Raw genomic sequence first — 15,628 nt, 5'->3', positions numbered from 1 at the left:
AAAAAAAAAAAAAAAAAAAAAAAAAAAAAAAAAAAAAAAAAGAAGACTCACAGAGAAGTTACTTCGAAGAATTGCCCTCTTTCCTTGTTCTTCCAACTCTTAGCCATTCTACACAGTCCTGTGTAAATGTACCATCCTTTTTTCCTCACCAGGATTACCTTGTTACCTCCTGTCACAAATGTTACTCTAACACTTATTCCTATTCTCTCATTTCAGGGATAGAAACAGAGGCAATCTCCCTCTTGGAAATAATTTGTTGGCTTGGTGCCTGTAGCACAGTGGTTATGGCACCAGCCACATACACTGAGGCTGGTGGGTTTGAACCCTGCCCGGGCCAGCTAAAGCAACAGTGACAACTGCAACAACAACAAAATAGTGTTGTGGCAGGCACCTGTGGTCCCAGATACTCAGGAGGCTGAGGCAAGAGAATCGCTTAAGCCCAAGAGTTGGAGGTTGCTGTAAGCTGTGATGTCACAGCACTCTACTAAGGACGACATAGTCAGAGTCTGTTTCAAAAATAAAAAAGAAATAATTTGTCTTCTGTAAGCTAGTTTGTAAGTAAGATTTTCGGAACAAAGAACAGATTTTTCCCCTGGCAAGAGTAATACAACAAGCTGGTTTTAGTGGCTCATGCCTGTAATCCTAGCACTCTGGGAGGCTGAGGCAGGAGGATCCCTTGAGCTCAGGAGTTTAAGACCAGCCAGGGCAAGAGTGAAACCCCATTTCTGCTAAAAATAGTAAATGTAGCCAGGTGCTGTAGTTCCAGCTACTTGGGAGGCTGAGGCAGGGTTCACTCGAACCCCGGAGGTTTTAGTTGCTGTAAGCTAGGCTGATGCCACAGCACTATAGCCTGGAGCAACAAAGGGAGACTCTTTCTCAAAAAAAAAAAAAAAAGAGTGGTGTAATAGATTATATGTTCCCTGGCCTATCTCCGGATTTCTGAAGCTCATAATGTAACTCATTTCTATATGTAGCAATATTTATAATTTCTATCCATGCTGGTAGGGGTGGGGTTGGCAAAGAAGAAATGGGACTTGTGAATGTTTGAGAAAGAGGAGTTAGGCTTAGACTCTCTGCTGTCAGGTAGACTTCTATCTTAATATATCCATTCTGTGGCTTTTAACTGCTATGGTATACAGTGAGTAATATTAAAAGAAAACCACTTTTTGGATACTACTAATTCCACTGTCAAAAGACAGAGTTACAATAAATTTAAAGATCATCTTACAAGGGTACATGTGAAATTTACTAGGTGTAGAATATAAATGTCTTAACACAATAAGAAAATGCCATGAAGGCTATGTTGGCCAGTTTGATGAAAACATTTCAAATTGTATGTAAAACCAGCACATTGTACCCTATGATTGCATTAATGTACATAGCTCTGATTTATTTTTTTTAAAAAAGGATCTTAATTAGCTTTTATTTGAGATTCTACAAGGGTAACACCTCATTCTGTAAGATAGAATTTGCGTGCTCATGAGCCCCTGAGCCCCTGAGCAGAGGAAGTTGTTTTTATAGACAGAAAAAGGCTGAAGAAAGCAGAAATAACTTCCTTATCACGCAAGCTAAAACTGGCTTGTTTGGGGATTTGGCTATTATCACTCACTCTCTTGATTCCTTAGAAAATCAGATAAACAAATTAGTTTCGGGTTGGTGATAGGAACTTTAGCATGAGTGACTTCATCTTGGTTTGGTCTGCTGGCCCCAGTGCAGGGGCTCAGTTCAAACCAATGGCCTCTTAAAAGTTCTATTTAGGGGTGGCGCCTGTGGCTCGGGGAGTAGGGCACTGGCCCCATATACCAAGGGTGGAGGGTTCCAACTCAGCCCTGGCCAAACTGAAAAAAAAAAAAGTTCTACTTAATACCACAAAATAAAATTTGTCCTAATTTGAGTATTTATCCATTTGACTATCAGTTCTATAAAAACCCTGATATTAGAAGTGCAAGACAGGGAGCTCATGAACTAGATGAAGAAATGCTGAAAAGAGCGTGTAGAGGAAATACAATGAAATAATGACAAAGAGGTGGAATCCACAGTGATTCCCCATCTCTCTCTTGCCTCTCTCTGATGGGAGACCATTCTTCCTTTCCTTTCCACCCTTCTGACTTCTCCAGTTCTCTAAAACCAGGATGTATCGGTTTCATAATCAGAAAAGTAAGAGTGCTTCTGAAACGAAGGAAGTACATGCAACGTTTGGAAGCAATTCCTAGTATTGTTTGAAGGGGGGAGTGGCGTATGGAGGAGTGTGCTCTTCTAAAGTAGAGTTCAGGTGGTTTCTAGGTGCAGCAGCAGCAGCACCTGAGAGCCTTCCAAGTGGCTCTCATGGGCACACACCTGATTCAGAGTTGAACACAGGAAAGGTATCTTTGTAGAGAAGAAATGGATTCTGCCCTTCCTTTGGTTACTCCAGTAGTATGCAAAGTTGACACCTTTGTGCAGGGTCCTGCCACAGTCAAGAAAAGAACTCAATTCTTACTGACCATGAATCCTTTGAACCCTGGACTTATGGTACCATTCCAGAAGAAGAAGAAAATCTTACAATTCTGTTAAGGGAATATTGACAAATACCCAGCTATCCTACTTGAAGAAAACCTGATATCAAGGGCCCATCCTTAACACGAGAAAGAAGGGCAAGAACTGGAGGTCTAAATAATATCTTCCTGAAATACATTTGGTTTTCTGTTTGATCTTGATCCTGAATTTGGTCCCATGATCATGATGATCACAGAACCTTTTCCATTTGTGACCACAGCCTTAAACAGCAGTGACTAGGCTTTCTGGGGTCCTGTCCATACTGTCCTGGATTTAACTTGAAGGCTATAAATACTTGCAAATACTTACACCATGTCATTTAGATATAGTTTACAGCCCATATGAATATTTGTCTTCTGATCTCTGCTTATCTTGAGGATGAGTTGCACTATTTGCAATAATCATCTTCTCCTTTTATGATGTTTATTGTCCACCATGCTATTACAACTTTGTAAAATATTGTAAAGAAACGTGATACTAAATGTGTACTATATCCCGTTCCTCCCGGTAGATATAATCCTGGGGCCTCAGCATACTAATGCCATAAAATGCGACAACACTGCAGCTTGCTTATTCCTCATACTTTTCTTTTTTTAACTGAGAACTCCTGAGTCCCCTAGGAGATAGATGCTTAGTGATTTGTATCTCTTTCTTGTTAACTTTTCAGTCAGAGAGGATAATTTTGAGCAAGTATGATACTTTAATAAAGAGTGAAGATAACAAGGCTACTACTTCGATTTAATTGGGTTAATAAACATTTCTTGCTTATTGGACTGTGTAAATGCTGCTGGGGCAAAAATAAGGGAGAATGGAAGGAAGGCTGAAGCTGCAGGGGCCACCTGAGGTAGAGACTCAGGCACGTAAAGCATGCCACTTTTGCTGCATTCTCTTAGCCACAAATCCAGGGCAGATTCAAGTGAGTGGAGAGAGATGGAGTGGAGTGGAGACTCTGCAACAGCTTTTGCAGACTGCAAAATGGTATGCCCACTGGGACGAGAAGAGTCTGTGGTCATTAAGCAATCTACACCGACACCTTTGCTTGTAAGCAGTGGAGGAAGATGGTTCTCTGCCAGTTGCCTTTAGAGGCACTCACCCAATTCTCTTCCCTCACTCACCTTTTTCTTCCCTTTAAGAGTCATTCAAAGTTGAACGTGAAGGTGCCGTTTGGTTGTAAAGGAGCTTAGGCTTGGCGCCAATGTTTATAATATCCACTTTAAAGTCCCCACAGCTGCCTGAGGATACTAGTGTAGGCTGTATAATAACCTTGTGTAATAAGATGCCAAGTTAAATTTGAAATCCAGGCAAGCAACAAATAACTTTTTTTTAATATCTCACTGGTAGGTAATAGTTTTTTTAATTACAAGTATGTCTTCAGTAGTTCAGTTTGAGGTGTTCTCTCCTAGAATTTTCCTGGGAATATTCCAGCCTGCACATATTAAGTTTTTTTTTTTTTAAATAGAATCATATTTACTTTTACTGCCTGCTATTTTTCTTTCATACATCTGTATATTTACTTACTTAATTAATTATTGAGACAGAGTCTCGCTCTGTAGCCCAGAATCTTATTCTTGCCTCATCCTCCTGAGTAGCTGGGACTATAAGTGCCCACTAGGACTCCTGGCTATTGTTTCCATTTTTAGTAGAGACAGAGTCTTGCTTTTGTTCAGGCTGGTCTCAAACTTCTGAGCTCCAGCAATCCACCTGCCTTGGCCTCCCAGAATGCTAGGATTATAGGTCTGAGCCACGTGGTCGGCCCACATCTGTACACTTAGATGTAACTTATTCTTTTCAAAGCTGCACGGTATCTAATGGTATGAATACACCAGTTTATTCACTTAAACATGCACCAATGGATAGATGAACTATTAGTATCTTTTATTCATTATGAAGAATGCTACAACATATATTCTTACACATGTATCTTTGTGTATTTTTGAAGTGTGAAGTTCTAGGACTAAAATTGTGATAAAGAATACATCTTAAACCCAGATTGCTAAAATGCCTTTTAGTGGGGGTATTATTTTAAAGTGCCACCCAAAGTATTACAGGGTTCTTTTATTTTTTTGAGACAGAGTCTTACTATGTCGCCCTTGGTAGAGTGCTGGGGCATCTCAGCTCACAGCAACCTCCAACTCTTGGGCTTAAATCATTCTCTTGCCTTAGCCTCCCAAGTAGCTGAGACTACAGGTGCCTGCCACAGCACTCAGCTATTTTTTTTGTTGCAGTTGTCATTGTTGGTTAGCTGGCCTGGGCCGGGCTGGAACCCGCCAGCCTTGGTGCATGTGGCTGGTGCCGTTGACCACTGTGCTACAGGCAACAAGCCTATTTCAGGGTTCTTATTTCTTCACAGTGCCGACCGTGAGTATTTGCTTTTTTATGACAGGAGAAATAAACTGTTTTCATAGCAAACAGAAACAAAGTTGGAGTGCATATAGAAGCACTGATTAAGAGAAAAAATTATTACGCAAGCAAAAGAAAATATAATATATTGCTTCCTTTACAAAACAGAAGGACAAAGAATAAAGAAATTTGATTTGTGTTTTAGGGAATCCAGACTCAGCATTTTAGGTTTGACTAGTAAGGCTGAAAACAGAAAGAGTTACAGGAATGGATTGCTTAGGAGAGCTGAATTTCATCTTTCATTACTAAGATGCCCTTTTATCTGACTTCTTAAGTTAGTAATCCATATCCTTACACTTTCCCCACTGAGCAATGCCCCATATGCTTATCACAGCTTTCCATTACTCCCTTCAGAATATTGTTGCACTTACTTTGTTTCCTTTATGTTTTTGAAAGGAATTTAGTGGTTACCCAAAGTGAGGATTATGAACCAGAGAGGGATGATCATTACAGGGTGGCCATAAAGTTCATGTGCAATTTAAAAGCGATAACTTTGTGGCCACGCTGTATTATGAGGAGTGGGGCAAGAGGTTTCTCATGATTTTCTTGTTGCCCAGGCTGGAGTGCAGTGACACAATCATAACTGACTGCAGCCTTGAATTCCTGGCCTCAAGCAATCCTTCTGCCTCAGACTCCTAAGTAGATGGGAATACAGGTATATTCCACCATACCTGGCTATTCTTTTTTTTGAGACAGAGTCACACTTAGTCACCCTGGGGTTGAGTCATAGCTCACAGCAACCTCAAACTCTTGGACTCAAGTGATTCTCTGGCCTCAGCTTCCCACGTAGCTAGGACATGAGCCACAATGCCTGGCTATTTTTAGAAATGAGGCCTCAGTCTGGCTCAGGCTGGTCTTGAACCTGTGAAGTCAGGCAATCCACCTGCCTCTGCCTCCCAGAGTGTTGGGATCATAGGTGTGAGCCTCCACACCTGGCCTATATATTTTTTTTTTTTAATTTTTGCAGAGGCTCTGCACCCGTAACACATTGGTTATGGTGTCAGCCACTGAGGCTGGTGGGTTTGAACCCAGCCTCGGCCAGCTAAACAATGACAATTCCAACAAAAAATAGGCAGGTATTGTGGCAGTTGCTTGTAGGCTCAGCTACTTGGGAGGCTGAGGCAAGAGAATCACTGAAGCCCAAGAGTTGGAGGTTGCTGTGAGCTGTGATGCTACGGCACTCTACCCAGGGCAGCATAGTGAGACTGTCTCAAAAAAATTTTTTTTGTAGAGACAAGGTCTGTTGCCATGGCTGGTATCAAACTCTTAGGCTCCTCTGATCCTCCTACCTTGGCCTCCCAAAGCACTAGGGTTAGAAATGTGAGTTATTGCACCTGGCCTTTCTGATTTTTGATGCAAAGAAATAGAACAATTTATTTCTTATTTTTTTCCTGGGCTGTCTAGAAAGTCTGGGAAGTATTACTTTGCAAAGCCTTCAACAAACCTTACCCCTCTTCAAATAAAGAAAAAGAATGCATATACACTAGAATCTCTGTATTGACCACCCAAGGGACTGTAACAAGCTGATCAACATATGGAGGTGGTCAACATAAGAAACGAGGCCTACAGCTCTGATTCGTACACGGAGTACATGTCTGGTTTATGAAAATTAGGTCAAATTAAAGAGGCTGTCAATGTAGGGAGGTGGTCAACTCTGGAGGTTCTATTATATTAGAAACCACCCCTTAATGGCTTGAATATTGAGACTTATAAAGATCTTCTCACACTAAAAAAGAAAAATACACCCTCACACTCATTCTTCTCAGCTGTTCACCTCCACTTTGAAATCATAAGATTGATCTCAAAAGTCGGAGCAGTATCCTCAGACCATGTTAGGTTGGCTGGGCATGGTGGCTCATGCCTATAATCCTAGCATTCTGGGAGGCTGAGATGGGAGGCTCAGTTCATGTCAGGAGTTTAAGACCAGCCTGAGCAAAGTGAGACCCCGTTTCTACTAAAAATAGAAAAATTAGCTGTTGTTCTGGCAGGTGCCTGCAGTTGTAACTACTCAGAAGGCTGAGGCAGGAGGGTCCCTTGAGCCCGAGAGTTTGAGGTTACTGAGAGCTAGGCTGAGACCATGGCACTATGGCCTGGGTGACACAGTGAGACTCTGTCTCAACAATAAAAAAAAGACCATGTTAGGTCAGGAGTCAAAATTGACAATGTCTGTGTGGTTTACCAGAAGGATTGAAAGTCTAGAAAACCAGGGTAAAAAGGGAGGTGAGACAAGTAGAGAGAAGGAAGTACAGGGAGAAAAGAATGGGAAGAGGAAGAAGGGGATGCGGGAGATCAAATGAGAAAGTGAAGTGCTGTTAATGTTGACGACAGTTGCCAGTGGTTACCTGAGGTGCAGTTTCGTTTTTGATTGTTCATACTCCTCCTATAAACTTCAGCTCCTTGGTGACTAGACAATGTCTTATTCATCTTTGTTTTCCTGACACCCAGCATGATGCCTGACAAACAGTCTGTGTTCAGGAAATATTTGTGGGCCTATATCAGGTCACAGTAGACTATTAATGAACAATCTAAAATTTAAATTTCATAGCTAGCCCTGGACTTAACTTGTAGCCAGAAGACTTTTTACAGACAAGCTTTTCAGTTGATTGAAGTGCTTATGAAAATTACAGATTCCTGGGCTCCACCCCAGAAATCCCAACAACAGAGATCTGGGTGGGGTGGGTGGGGTCTGGGAGTCGGCACGTTCAATAAATGCCTCAGCTGTTTCTGATGCAGCTTGGGAATCAAAGGCAGCTTGTAAACTAGTGTATTAGATGCCTTCCCCATTTGGAATTGCCCTCCTACTTCAGGCTTTAAATGCCCTGAAGCTTAATCTGAAAAGAATATATGATCATCCCAACAGGTACATTCAGTAAAGAGATTAAATTAGAAGATGGTAGTGACAGGACACTAAGATTCTGGGAATCTTGGGTTCCAAATGGCCAGTCTTCTTGGTGGGTTTGAAGATTTCTGAGAACTCTTCGTCCCTGGAGCTGGGAGAGACCTAGCAAAAAAGTTGTATAAAGGACACAGAAGAAGAGGCACTGGTTTGCCTTTGAAGAGCTTCTGAATCTGTTAACTGTTTACAGATTAACTCTTTGAAAAGAGGAGTCAAAGATACAAAAGGTGGTTAACTGTGCTAATAGAAAAATGTCAACACACAGATGATATGCTCCAGTTTGCTAATAAGCAAAGAAATATTCACTTAAATCAGATTGAGAAGTGGGGGAAAAAATCCTGTTAACTATGTCTGTAAATGCTGAGTTTGCTGTGCAAAAGTTCAGAATGGACTAAATTAGTAGGTGTCCCTAACAATAAGTTAGTTTCCATGGATGAATGACTACCATACTTTTTTTTTTTTTCTTTTTTTTGACACAGAGTCTTACTCTGTTGCCAGGAGTAGGGTGCCATGGTCAAAGCTCACAGCAACTTCAAACTCTTGGGCTCAAGTAATCCTCTTGCCTCAGCCTCCCCAGTAGCTGGGAATACAGGCATCTGCCACAAGCTAAGGCAGATGTTCAGCTGTGTTTAGAGATGAGGTCTCACTCTTGCTCAGGCTGGTCTTGAACTCCTGAGCTCAAGCAATCCACTCTCCTGGGCCTCTCAGAGTGCTAGGATTACAGGCATGAGCCACCTCATCCAGCCTAATTACCTTACTTGTAATAAAGTGAGTATCACCTTGCCTGTGAGCTTTGTGTCATCTCTGAGATCCACCCCAGATTCCCGACTACAGCTTTTTATTCATTTTTTTAATTAAATCATAAACACATAGATCACTGACTACAGCTTTAATAAAGACCACCTAGTGAGAGGAACCTGCCCAAAATAACAGAAATAACCAAAACATTTGCAGGATACTTTACACATAAAGCACATTCAGTGATTTCCTTTGTTCATATAACCTTGTGAATGAAGTGGATTTTTTCACTATTATTAACATTGCATAAGATAAACTGAGTCCCAGAGGGGTCCCTTGTGTTGCCTGGAAATTGTAAAAGAAGTGCTGTTAACTTAATCTCTGGTGTGCTTCATACCACACAAGACTCTGCAACAACAATACTATACCATAAAATACAGGGTATCCATCAAAATAGTTCACTCTTTTTTTTTTTTTTGAGATAGAGTGTCACTTTATTGCTTTTGGTAGAGTACCAGTAGAGTGCCATACGTCATAGCTCACACCAACCTCAAACTCAGGGCTCAAGAGATCCTCTTGCCTCAGCCTCCCAAGTAGCTGGGACTACAGGTGCCTGCTACAACGCCCAGCTATTTTTAGAGTATGGCTATTTTTAGAGATGGGGTCTCCCTCTAGCTCAGGCCTAATAGTTTGCTATTTTAAATTGTACAGGAACAAGGTGGGGCGCGGTGGCTCATGCCTGTAATCCTGGCACTCTGGGAGGCCCGGACGGGTGGATTGCCTGAGCTCACAGGTTCGAGAGCAGCCCGAGGGGCTAGAGCGACCCCTCTGTCTCTAAGGCATTGTGGCAGGCACCTGTTGTTCCAGCTACTTGGGAGGCTGAGGCAAGAGAATTGCTGAAGCCCAGGAGTTGGAGGTTGCTGTGAAGCCAGAGAACTCTACCGAGGGCAACAAAGTGAGACTCTGTCTCAAAAAAAAAAAAAAAAAAAAAGCAGCCTACTTTGATGGACACCCGGCATGACCGGCATGACTATGATGACAATGCCCATCCCATTTGACCCTCACTATACTTCTTCGATGTAAGGTAGGAATCACCTTCTTTTCCATACACTAGGTAACTGAGGCTGAAAGGCATTGTTACAAATTCACACAGCTGTAAATGGCAGCCTGTGGAGATGGAACCCAGAGTTCTTGCCTCCAGAGTCAAAAACTCAGACAGGGCTTTGGTAGCGGGGCCTGCAAATCAAAGACGAAAGCACCAACCTGCCAAGCGTCCCGTACAGGCGCCTCCAGGCTGCTCCCGCGGTAGGGCACCAGGGCTTTAGGCGGTTCACTGGCTCTGAGCTCGCGGCCTTAGGTGGCTGTGGGTGGGGCCAAGCACACAAGGTCTAAGTAGGATCTAGAATAGATAGGATTTACGAAATAACCGGCTTTCAAGCGCTCTGGTCTCCACCCGAAAATGATTAACATATCTGAGATTTCAGCTAAGGCAGGGTACCCCACTAAGAGCTGGTCCCGCAGCTCCTGCTCCCGGAGCTGGAAAGGGGCCGGACCGGAGGTGGTGTCTAAGCGGGAGCCTAACCCGCGGGTCGGAGATTCCGCTTGGGGCGGTGGGGCAACACCCCGGGAGCGGAGGCAGCTCTGTGGCTTCGCTCCTGACCTGCCGAAGAAGAGTTCAGAGCTGGCTTGAGCCGGGAGCCGGGAGGAGACAATGCATGCTTCTGAGCTGCCAGGGGCACGGCTCGCGGCTGGGGACCCAGACGAGCCCGGGGCCAGGGCTCCCGGAGGCGGCGGGAGAAGCCCCCAGGCTGCGGTCCATCCGCGCCCCTGCGCGTCCCCGTGCGTCCCGCTCCGGGATCCTGGCGCGATGCCAGTGCGGGTCAAGGTAAGTTGAGCGTCTGCCCCGCCGCTGTCCACTTCCGTCCCTAAGGGCGTCCCCTTGGGCTCGCAGCTGCTAGTCCCGCGCGCTGACTCCTCTGCCCTGTGGGCGCGGGGCGCGGCAGAAGTTTCTGGGGGCTTGCGGAAGGAGGGCGCTCCCCGCCCCTGGGAGAGCGCAAGCAACACTCGGAACAGGAGGAAGCTACGGAGTCCCCGACAGGCCTGGAGATTGGGTCATACCTTGTTCTTTTCTAAGGCGGCAAAACCTCAGGCTATATTGTCTGGACCAGCACTCCCTGTGTATAAATTAGTACCATGTACCGAGCACATTGAATTTCACGTATAGTACAGAATGCCCATTTCAGCCTAGTTTGGTCGCTGAGAGCATCTCTGGAGCCCAGTAGCCTGAGTGAGTATCCTAGCTCCGTCACTCCCTATGACCTTGGGCAAGTTACTTTACCTCAGCTCTTCCAGTTTCTCATCTGGAAAATGGGATGATACGGTATTTTGTTTAAAATGAAATGCTCTCTGCCATATACACTTAGAATAATGCCCAAACTATTCCACAGGTTGTAAGAGTTTGCAATTATTCTATTCTATTTTTATTTACTTATTTTCTTTCTGTCTTTGTTTTTTTTTTTTTTTGTTTGTTTGTTTTATTGGAGACAGTCTCACTTTGTTGCCCAGGCTAGAGTGCTGGGGTGTCAGCCTAGCTCACAGCAACCTTCAAACTCCTGGGTTCAAGCCTTCCTCCTACCTCAAGTCTCCTGAGTAGCTGGGATGACAGGCAAGCACTTGGCTAATTTTTCTATTTTTAGTAGAAACATGGGTCTTTTTCTTGAAACTTCTGGGCTCAAGTGATCCTCCAGTCTCTGCCTCCCAGAGTGCTATGATTATAGGGGTGATCCGTGGGCCCAGGCCGAGTTTGCTATTCTGAACTATTTCATCCTGTCTGGAATCCTAGAAGAACTAAGTGTTGTTAACATCCCCCTTCTCCCTCCCCACTACTGCACACGGGTTTACAGGTGAGGAAAAGGAAGCTGAGGGAGAAATGTGGAGCTGCAGTGTGAACTCAGATCAACGCTTTAAAATACTGAGAACAGGGTAGTTCTAGCCACACACATGATGGTGATCACTTGTTTTAAGGAGAAGGTGATCACCTTACCTGCTTAAGTGGGAATTGAATTCTTCATTTTCTGCCCCATACAAATGTTGATTGATGTTTCACACTGTCATCTGCTTTAGATTCTAACGGGACTATAAAATGTTAGATATTTTGGCTAGATTGGCATCCGGACTTGACTAAGCATCTGTGTGGCTGTCTTATGTTTCCCGTCAGGGGTTGTAACCATCCGGGATGAGACTTAGCAGGAGTGTTCTTTTTTGGACCAATGTTGGAAAGTAGTAAGCTTTGGTAATATTAAGTTTGTCTTGGTAGATAAAGGCATGAATAGCGTTTGATTGTGCCCCACAGGCAAGAAGAAAAAACTAAGCAAGATGCCATATCCTGGCAATTTGATCCAAATTTTGGTCTTTTCTTGCCTATTACTAAGTCTCTGTCATAGCTAACTTTTTGGGCAGGACATTTATTCTTAAACTGTCAAGCTTTAGGTAAATATCATGCCTGAAATATGTTGTTAGTTTTTCTTTCTTCTTTTTATTTCTTACTGGGTTTTATTGTTTTGTATTTTTGAGATGAAGTCTTGTTATGTGTCCCAGATAGTCTTGAACTCCTAGGCTTAAGTGGTTGTTTCATCTCAGCCTTCTTTTTTTTTTTTTTTCTCTTCATCACTTTATTTATTTATTTATTTATTTATTTTTTCATGTTTTTTTATTAGATCATAATTGTGTACATTAATTCTCTCATAGGATACAGTGTGTTACTTCTATATGCAGTTTGGAAAACTCTCATCCAGGTGGCCAACATAGCCATCATGTCTTTCTCATAGTTGTTATGCTAAGACATTTATATTTAACCTTTAGACAAATTCACCTGTACCCAAATAGAATAAACTATAGGCATGATCCCTACAATATCATTCTCTTCACCCACCCTCCTCCTACCCTCCCCCACCCCTCCCCCCCTCTTCTTTCCCCGTATTCTAGGGTCAGCCTTCTAAGTAGCGGGGATTACATGCAACTGCCACCATATCTGGCTACTTAACTGTGTTCTTTTTGGAGACAGAGTCTCTGTTGCCCTGGTAGAGTGCCTTGTCATCATCATAGCTTGCAATAACCTCAAAGTCTGGAGCTCAAGTGATCTTCTAGGCTTCCCAAGTAGCTGGGACTAGAGGCCCCTGCCACAACACCCAGCTATTTTTAGAGATGGGGGTTATTGCTCTTTTCTCAGACTGCTCTTGAACTCCTGACCTCAAGCAATCCACTTACCTCAACCTCTAAGAGTGCTAGGATTACAGGTGTGAGCACTGTGCCAACCACTACTCACTGTATTTTTAATCATGACTTTTGAGTATAGTCTAAATAGTCTCAGAGTGACTTTTGTCCCATTCTGGTAGAATCAGACAGGGCTGGAATTGAAATAGGCCATTCTTTCTATAACTCTAGTTATTTCATTGTGGCACATCAGAAGTCTACATTACAACAATTTTCTGTAAAATTCATCATTGTTAGGCCAAGTATTATGATGTGGGTCTCAGTAGTGACTATTATGTAGTTTGGCTGAAGTTTTATGAAGTGCATACAGATGATCCAGAATTGAATAATTTTTTTTTCAGAATTGAATAATTTAATAAGGTTCATTAATAAAGATAGCAGAACATAATTTCCTACGGCTTTTCAGAAGGAATCATACTCATATCTTTTAAGTAGTTGATAGTTATTCATGTCTGTAAATAATACTTTCCATCACGCGTGGACTTTCCATTGTGGAGTATGTGGATTTAACTTTCCTCTGCTTTCCTGCCCCTGCGACTCACACATTCTACTTGTTCCTTCCATTCATCCTCTGAATGTATTTATCTTGTAATTTTTGGTTAGGTCAATATTTAGTTAGGTAAACATCCCTACACACCATCAGGAGCTGAGTTACTATGTGGTATACATAATGGTAAACTATGATCACATTCTCTTCTGTTTTTCAACAGAGTTGTCTTTCTGTGTGCAAAAACTTGCAGAGTTTTTGCTATAAATTTTTTGCTAGTTGTCTAAATTTTTTCTCAAGACATCCAATTTACACTTTTTTTTTTTTTTTTTTTGAGACACAGTCTCACTCTGTTGCCCTGGGTAGAGGGCGGTGGCATCATAGCTCAAAACAACCTCAGACTCTTGGCCTCAAGAAATTCTTTTTTGTTTTCTGAGATGGGATCTTCCTCTTACTCAGGCTGGTCTTGAACTCCTGAGCTCAGGCCTTCCACCCACCTCAGTCTCCTAGAGTGCTAGGATTATAGGCATGAGCCACTGCGGATGCCAACATGTAGATTGCCTCAGCTCATGGGTTAGCCACCAGCCTGAGCCAGAGTGAGACCCTGTCTCTAAAAATAGCCGGTGTTGTGGTGCCAGCTACTGGGGAGGCTGAGGCAGGAGAGTTGCTTGAGCCCAGAGGTTTGAGGTTGCTGTGAGTTGTGACTCCACAGCACTCTACTGAGGGTGACAAAGTGAGACTCTGTCTCAAAAAAACAAAAAAACAAAGGCTTGGCGCCTGTGGCTCAAGTGGCTAAGGCACCAGCCATATACACCTAAGGTGGTGGGTTCGAATCTAGCCCAGGCCCACCAAACAACAATGACGGCTGCAACCAAAAAATAGCCGTGCGTTGTGGAGGGCACCTGTGGTCCCAACTACTTGGGAGGCTGAGGCAGGAGACTCGCTTGAGCCCAGGAGTTGGAGGTTGCTGTGAGCTGTGATGCCACAGCACTCTTCCCAGGGTGACAGCTTGAGGCTCTGTCTCAAAAAAAAAAAAAAAAAAAGAGATCCTTTTGTCTCAGCCTCCCAAGTATTAAGTAACTGAGATTAAGGCACAGGCCACTATATTGGGCTAGTTTTTTCTATCTTTAGTAGTGCCAGGGTCTGGCTTTTGCTCAGCCTAGTCTTCAACTCCTGAGCTCAAGCGATACACCTGCTTTGGCTAGGTGTGTTAGGATTACAGGGATGCGTGCCTGCATCTGGCCAATTTACAGTTATTTTTATCAATTTTATTTCTAATACAGCTTTCTAACCTGCTTTGCCAATCCAGACTGGTTGCCCTTGATGTTGAATCCGCAGCTGTTGCTTTGAGCTCTCTTTGATATCATCTTGGTGATTCATTCTGCCCCTGTGTTATGCTTGGTTCTGTTTCCTGTCTTCGTCTTCATAATATTGCTTCCATTATTTTGGTGAAGTATGTTATCCAGTAGATTTCCAAGAAAAGGTGTTTATAAGGTGGATTACATTGATGTATTCTTATTATTCTTTCAAATAGGATTTTCTAACATTCCAAAAATCATTTCTTTTTTAATTTTTAAAAATTTTTTTTCCAAAAATCATTTCTTATTGTAAATAATTCAAACACAACAAATAGAAATTCAAAAAAGTTTCCTTACTATTCCTTGTCTACTTCTCATTCAACCCAGAGGCAATAAAACTGTTGGATTTGGAGGATATTATTTAGGTGTACTTCTCTATGATTATGCATTTCTTGTTTTATGCATGTTTATTTACGTACATTTTATTTTACTGTATTTTTTAGTTAATTAATTATTTTGAGACATGGTCTTGCTTTGTTGCTGCAGTGGCATCATCCTACTAGCTTACTACAGCTTCTGGGCTCAAGCAGTCCTCCTGCTTTAACCTCCTGAGTAGCTGGGACTACAGGCGCATAACACACATTTGGCTAATTTTTAATTTTTTTTTTTGCAGAGACAGGGTCTTACTATGTTGCCTAAACATAGTCTGGTCTTGGACTCCTAAGGTCAAGGGATCCTCCTTCCTCAGCCTCCCAAGTAGCTAGGATTATGGGCAAATTCACCACACCCAGCTTTGCCAGTGTTTTTAAGTAAATGAAATCATACCATACATAATAATCCACAACTAATTTCACTTAACAATAGTTCCTGGATATTTTTCCATGTTAATACATCTTGGTGCTCTGCTGAATGGTATACATTATACATTAGAATATTTTCTTGTCATGACCAGTCAGTCTTCTAGATTTAGTCAGCCAGTAAATATTTTTTTTTTTTTTAGAC

The 15,628-nt window shown here is 42.6% G+C and overlaps 1 protein-coding gene across 1 annotated transcript in view; it reads left to right on the top strand.

The window, feature by feature from the left end:
* Positions 1-10,436: 10,436 nt before the first annotated feature.
* The window catches only part of TRPM6 (transient receptor potential cation channel subfamily M member 6), a 166,597-nt gene continuing 161,405 nt past the window's right edge, over positions 10,437-15,628 (top strand). Inside the window, exon 1 of the mRNA XM_023509005.1 lies at positions 10,437-10,454. Coding sequence (XP_023364773.1) covers positions 10,437-10,454 — 18 coding nt within the window. The remainder of the gene's footprint in view (positions 10,455-15,628) is intronic.

This window comes from Otolemur garnettii, unplaced genomic scaffold (genome assembly GCF_000181295.1).
Source record: "Otolemur garnettii isolate 467f Iridium unplaced genomic scaffold, OtoGar3 scaffold00006, whole genome shotgun sequence".
Classification (NCBI taxonomy): domain Eukaryota; kingdom Metazoa; phylum Chordata; class Mammalia; order Primates; family Galagidae; genus Otolemur; species Otolemur garnettii.
The sequence above is the reverse complement of the archived record's forward strand: the minus strand, read 5'-3'. Positions and strand labels throughout refer to the sequence as shown.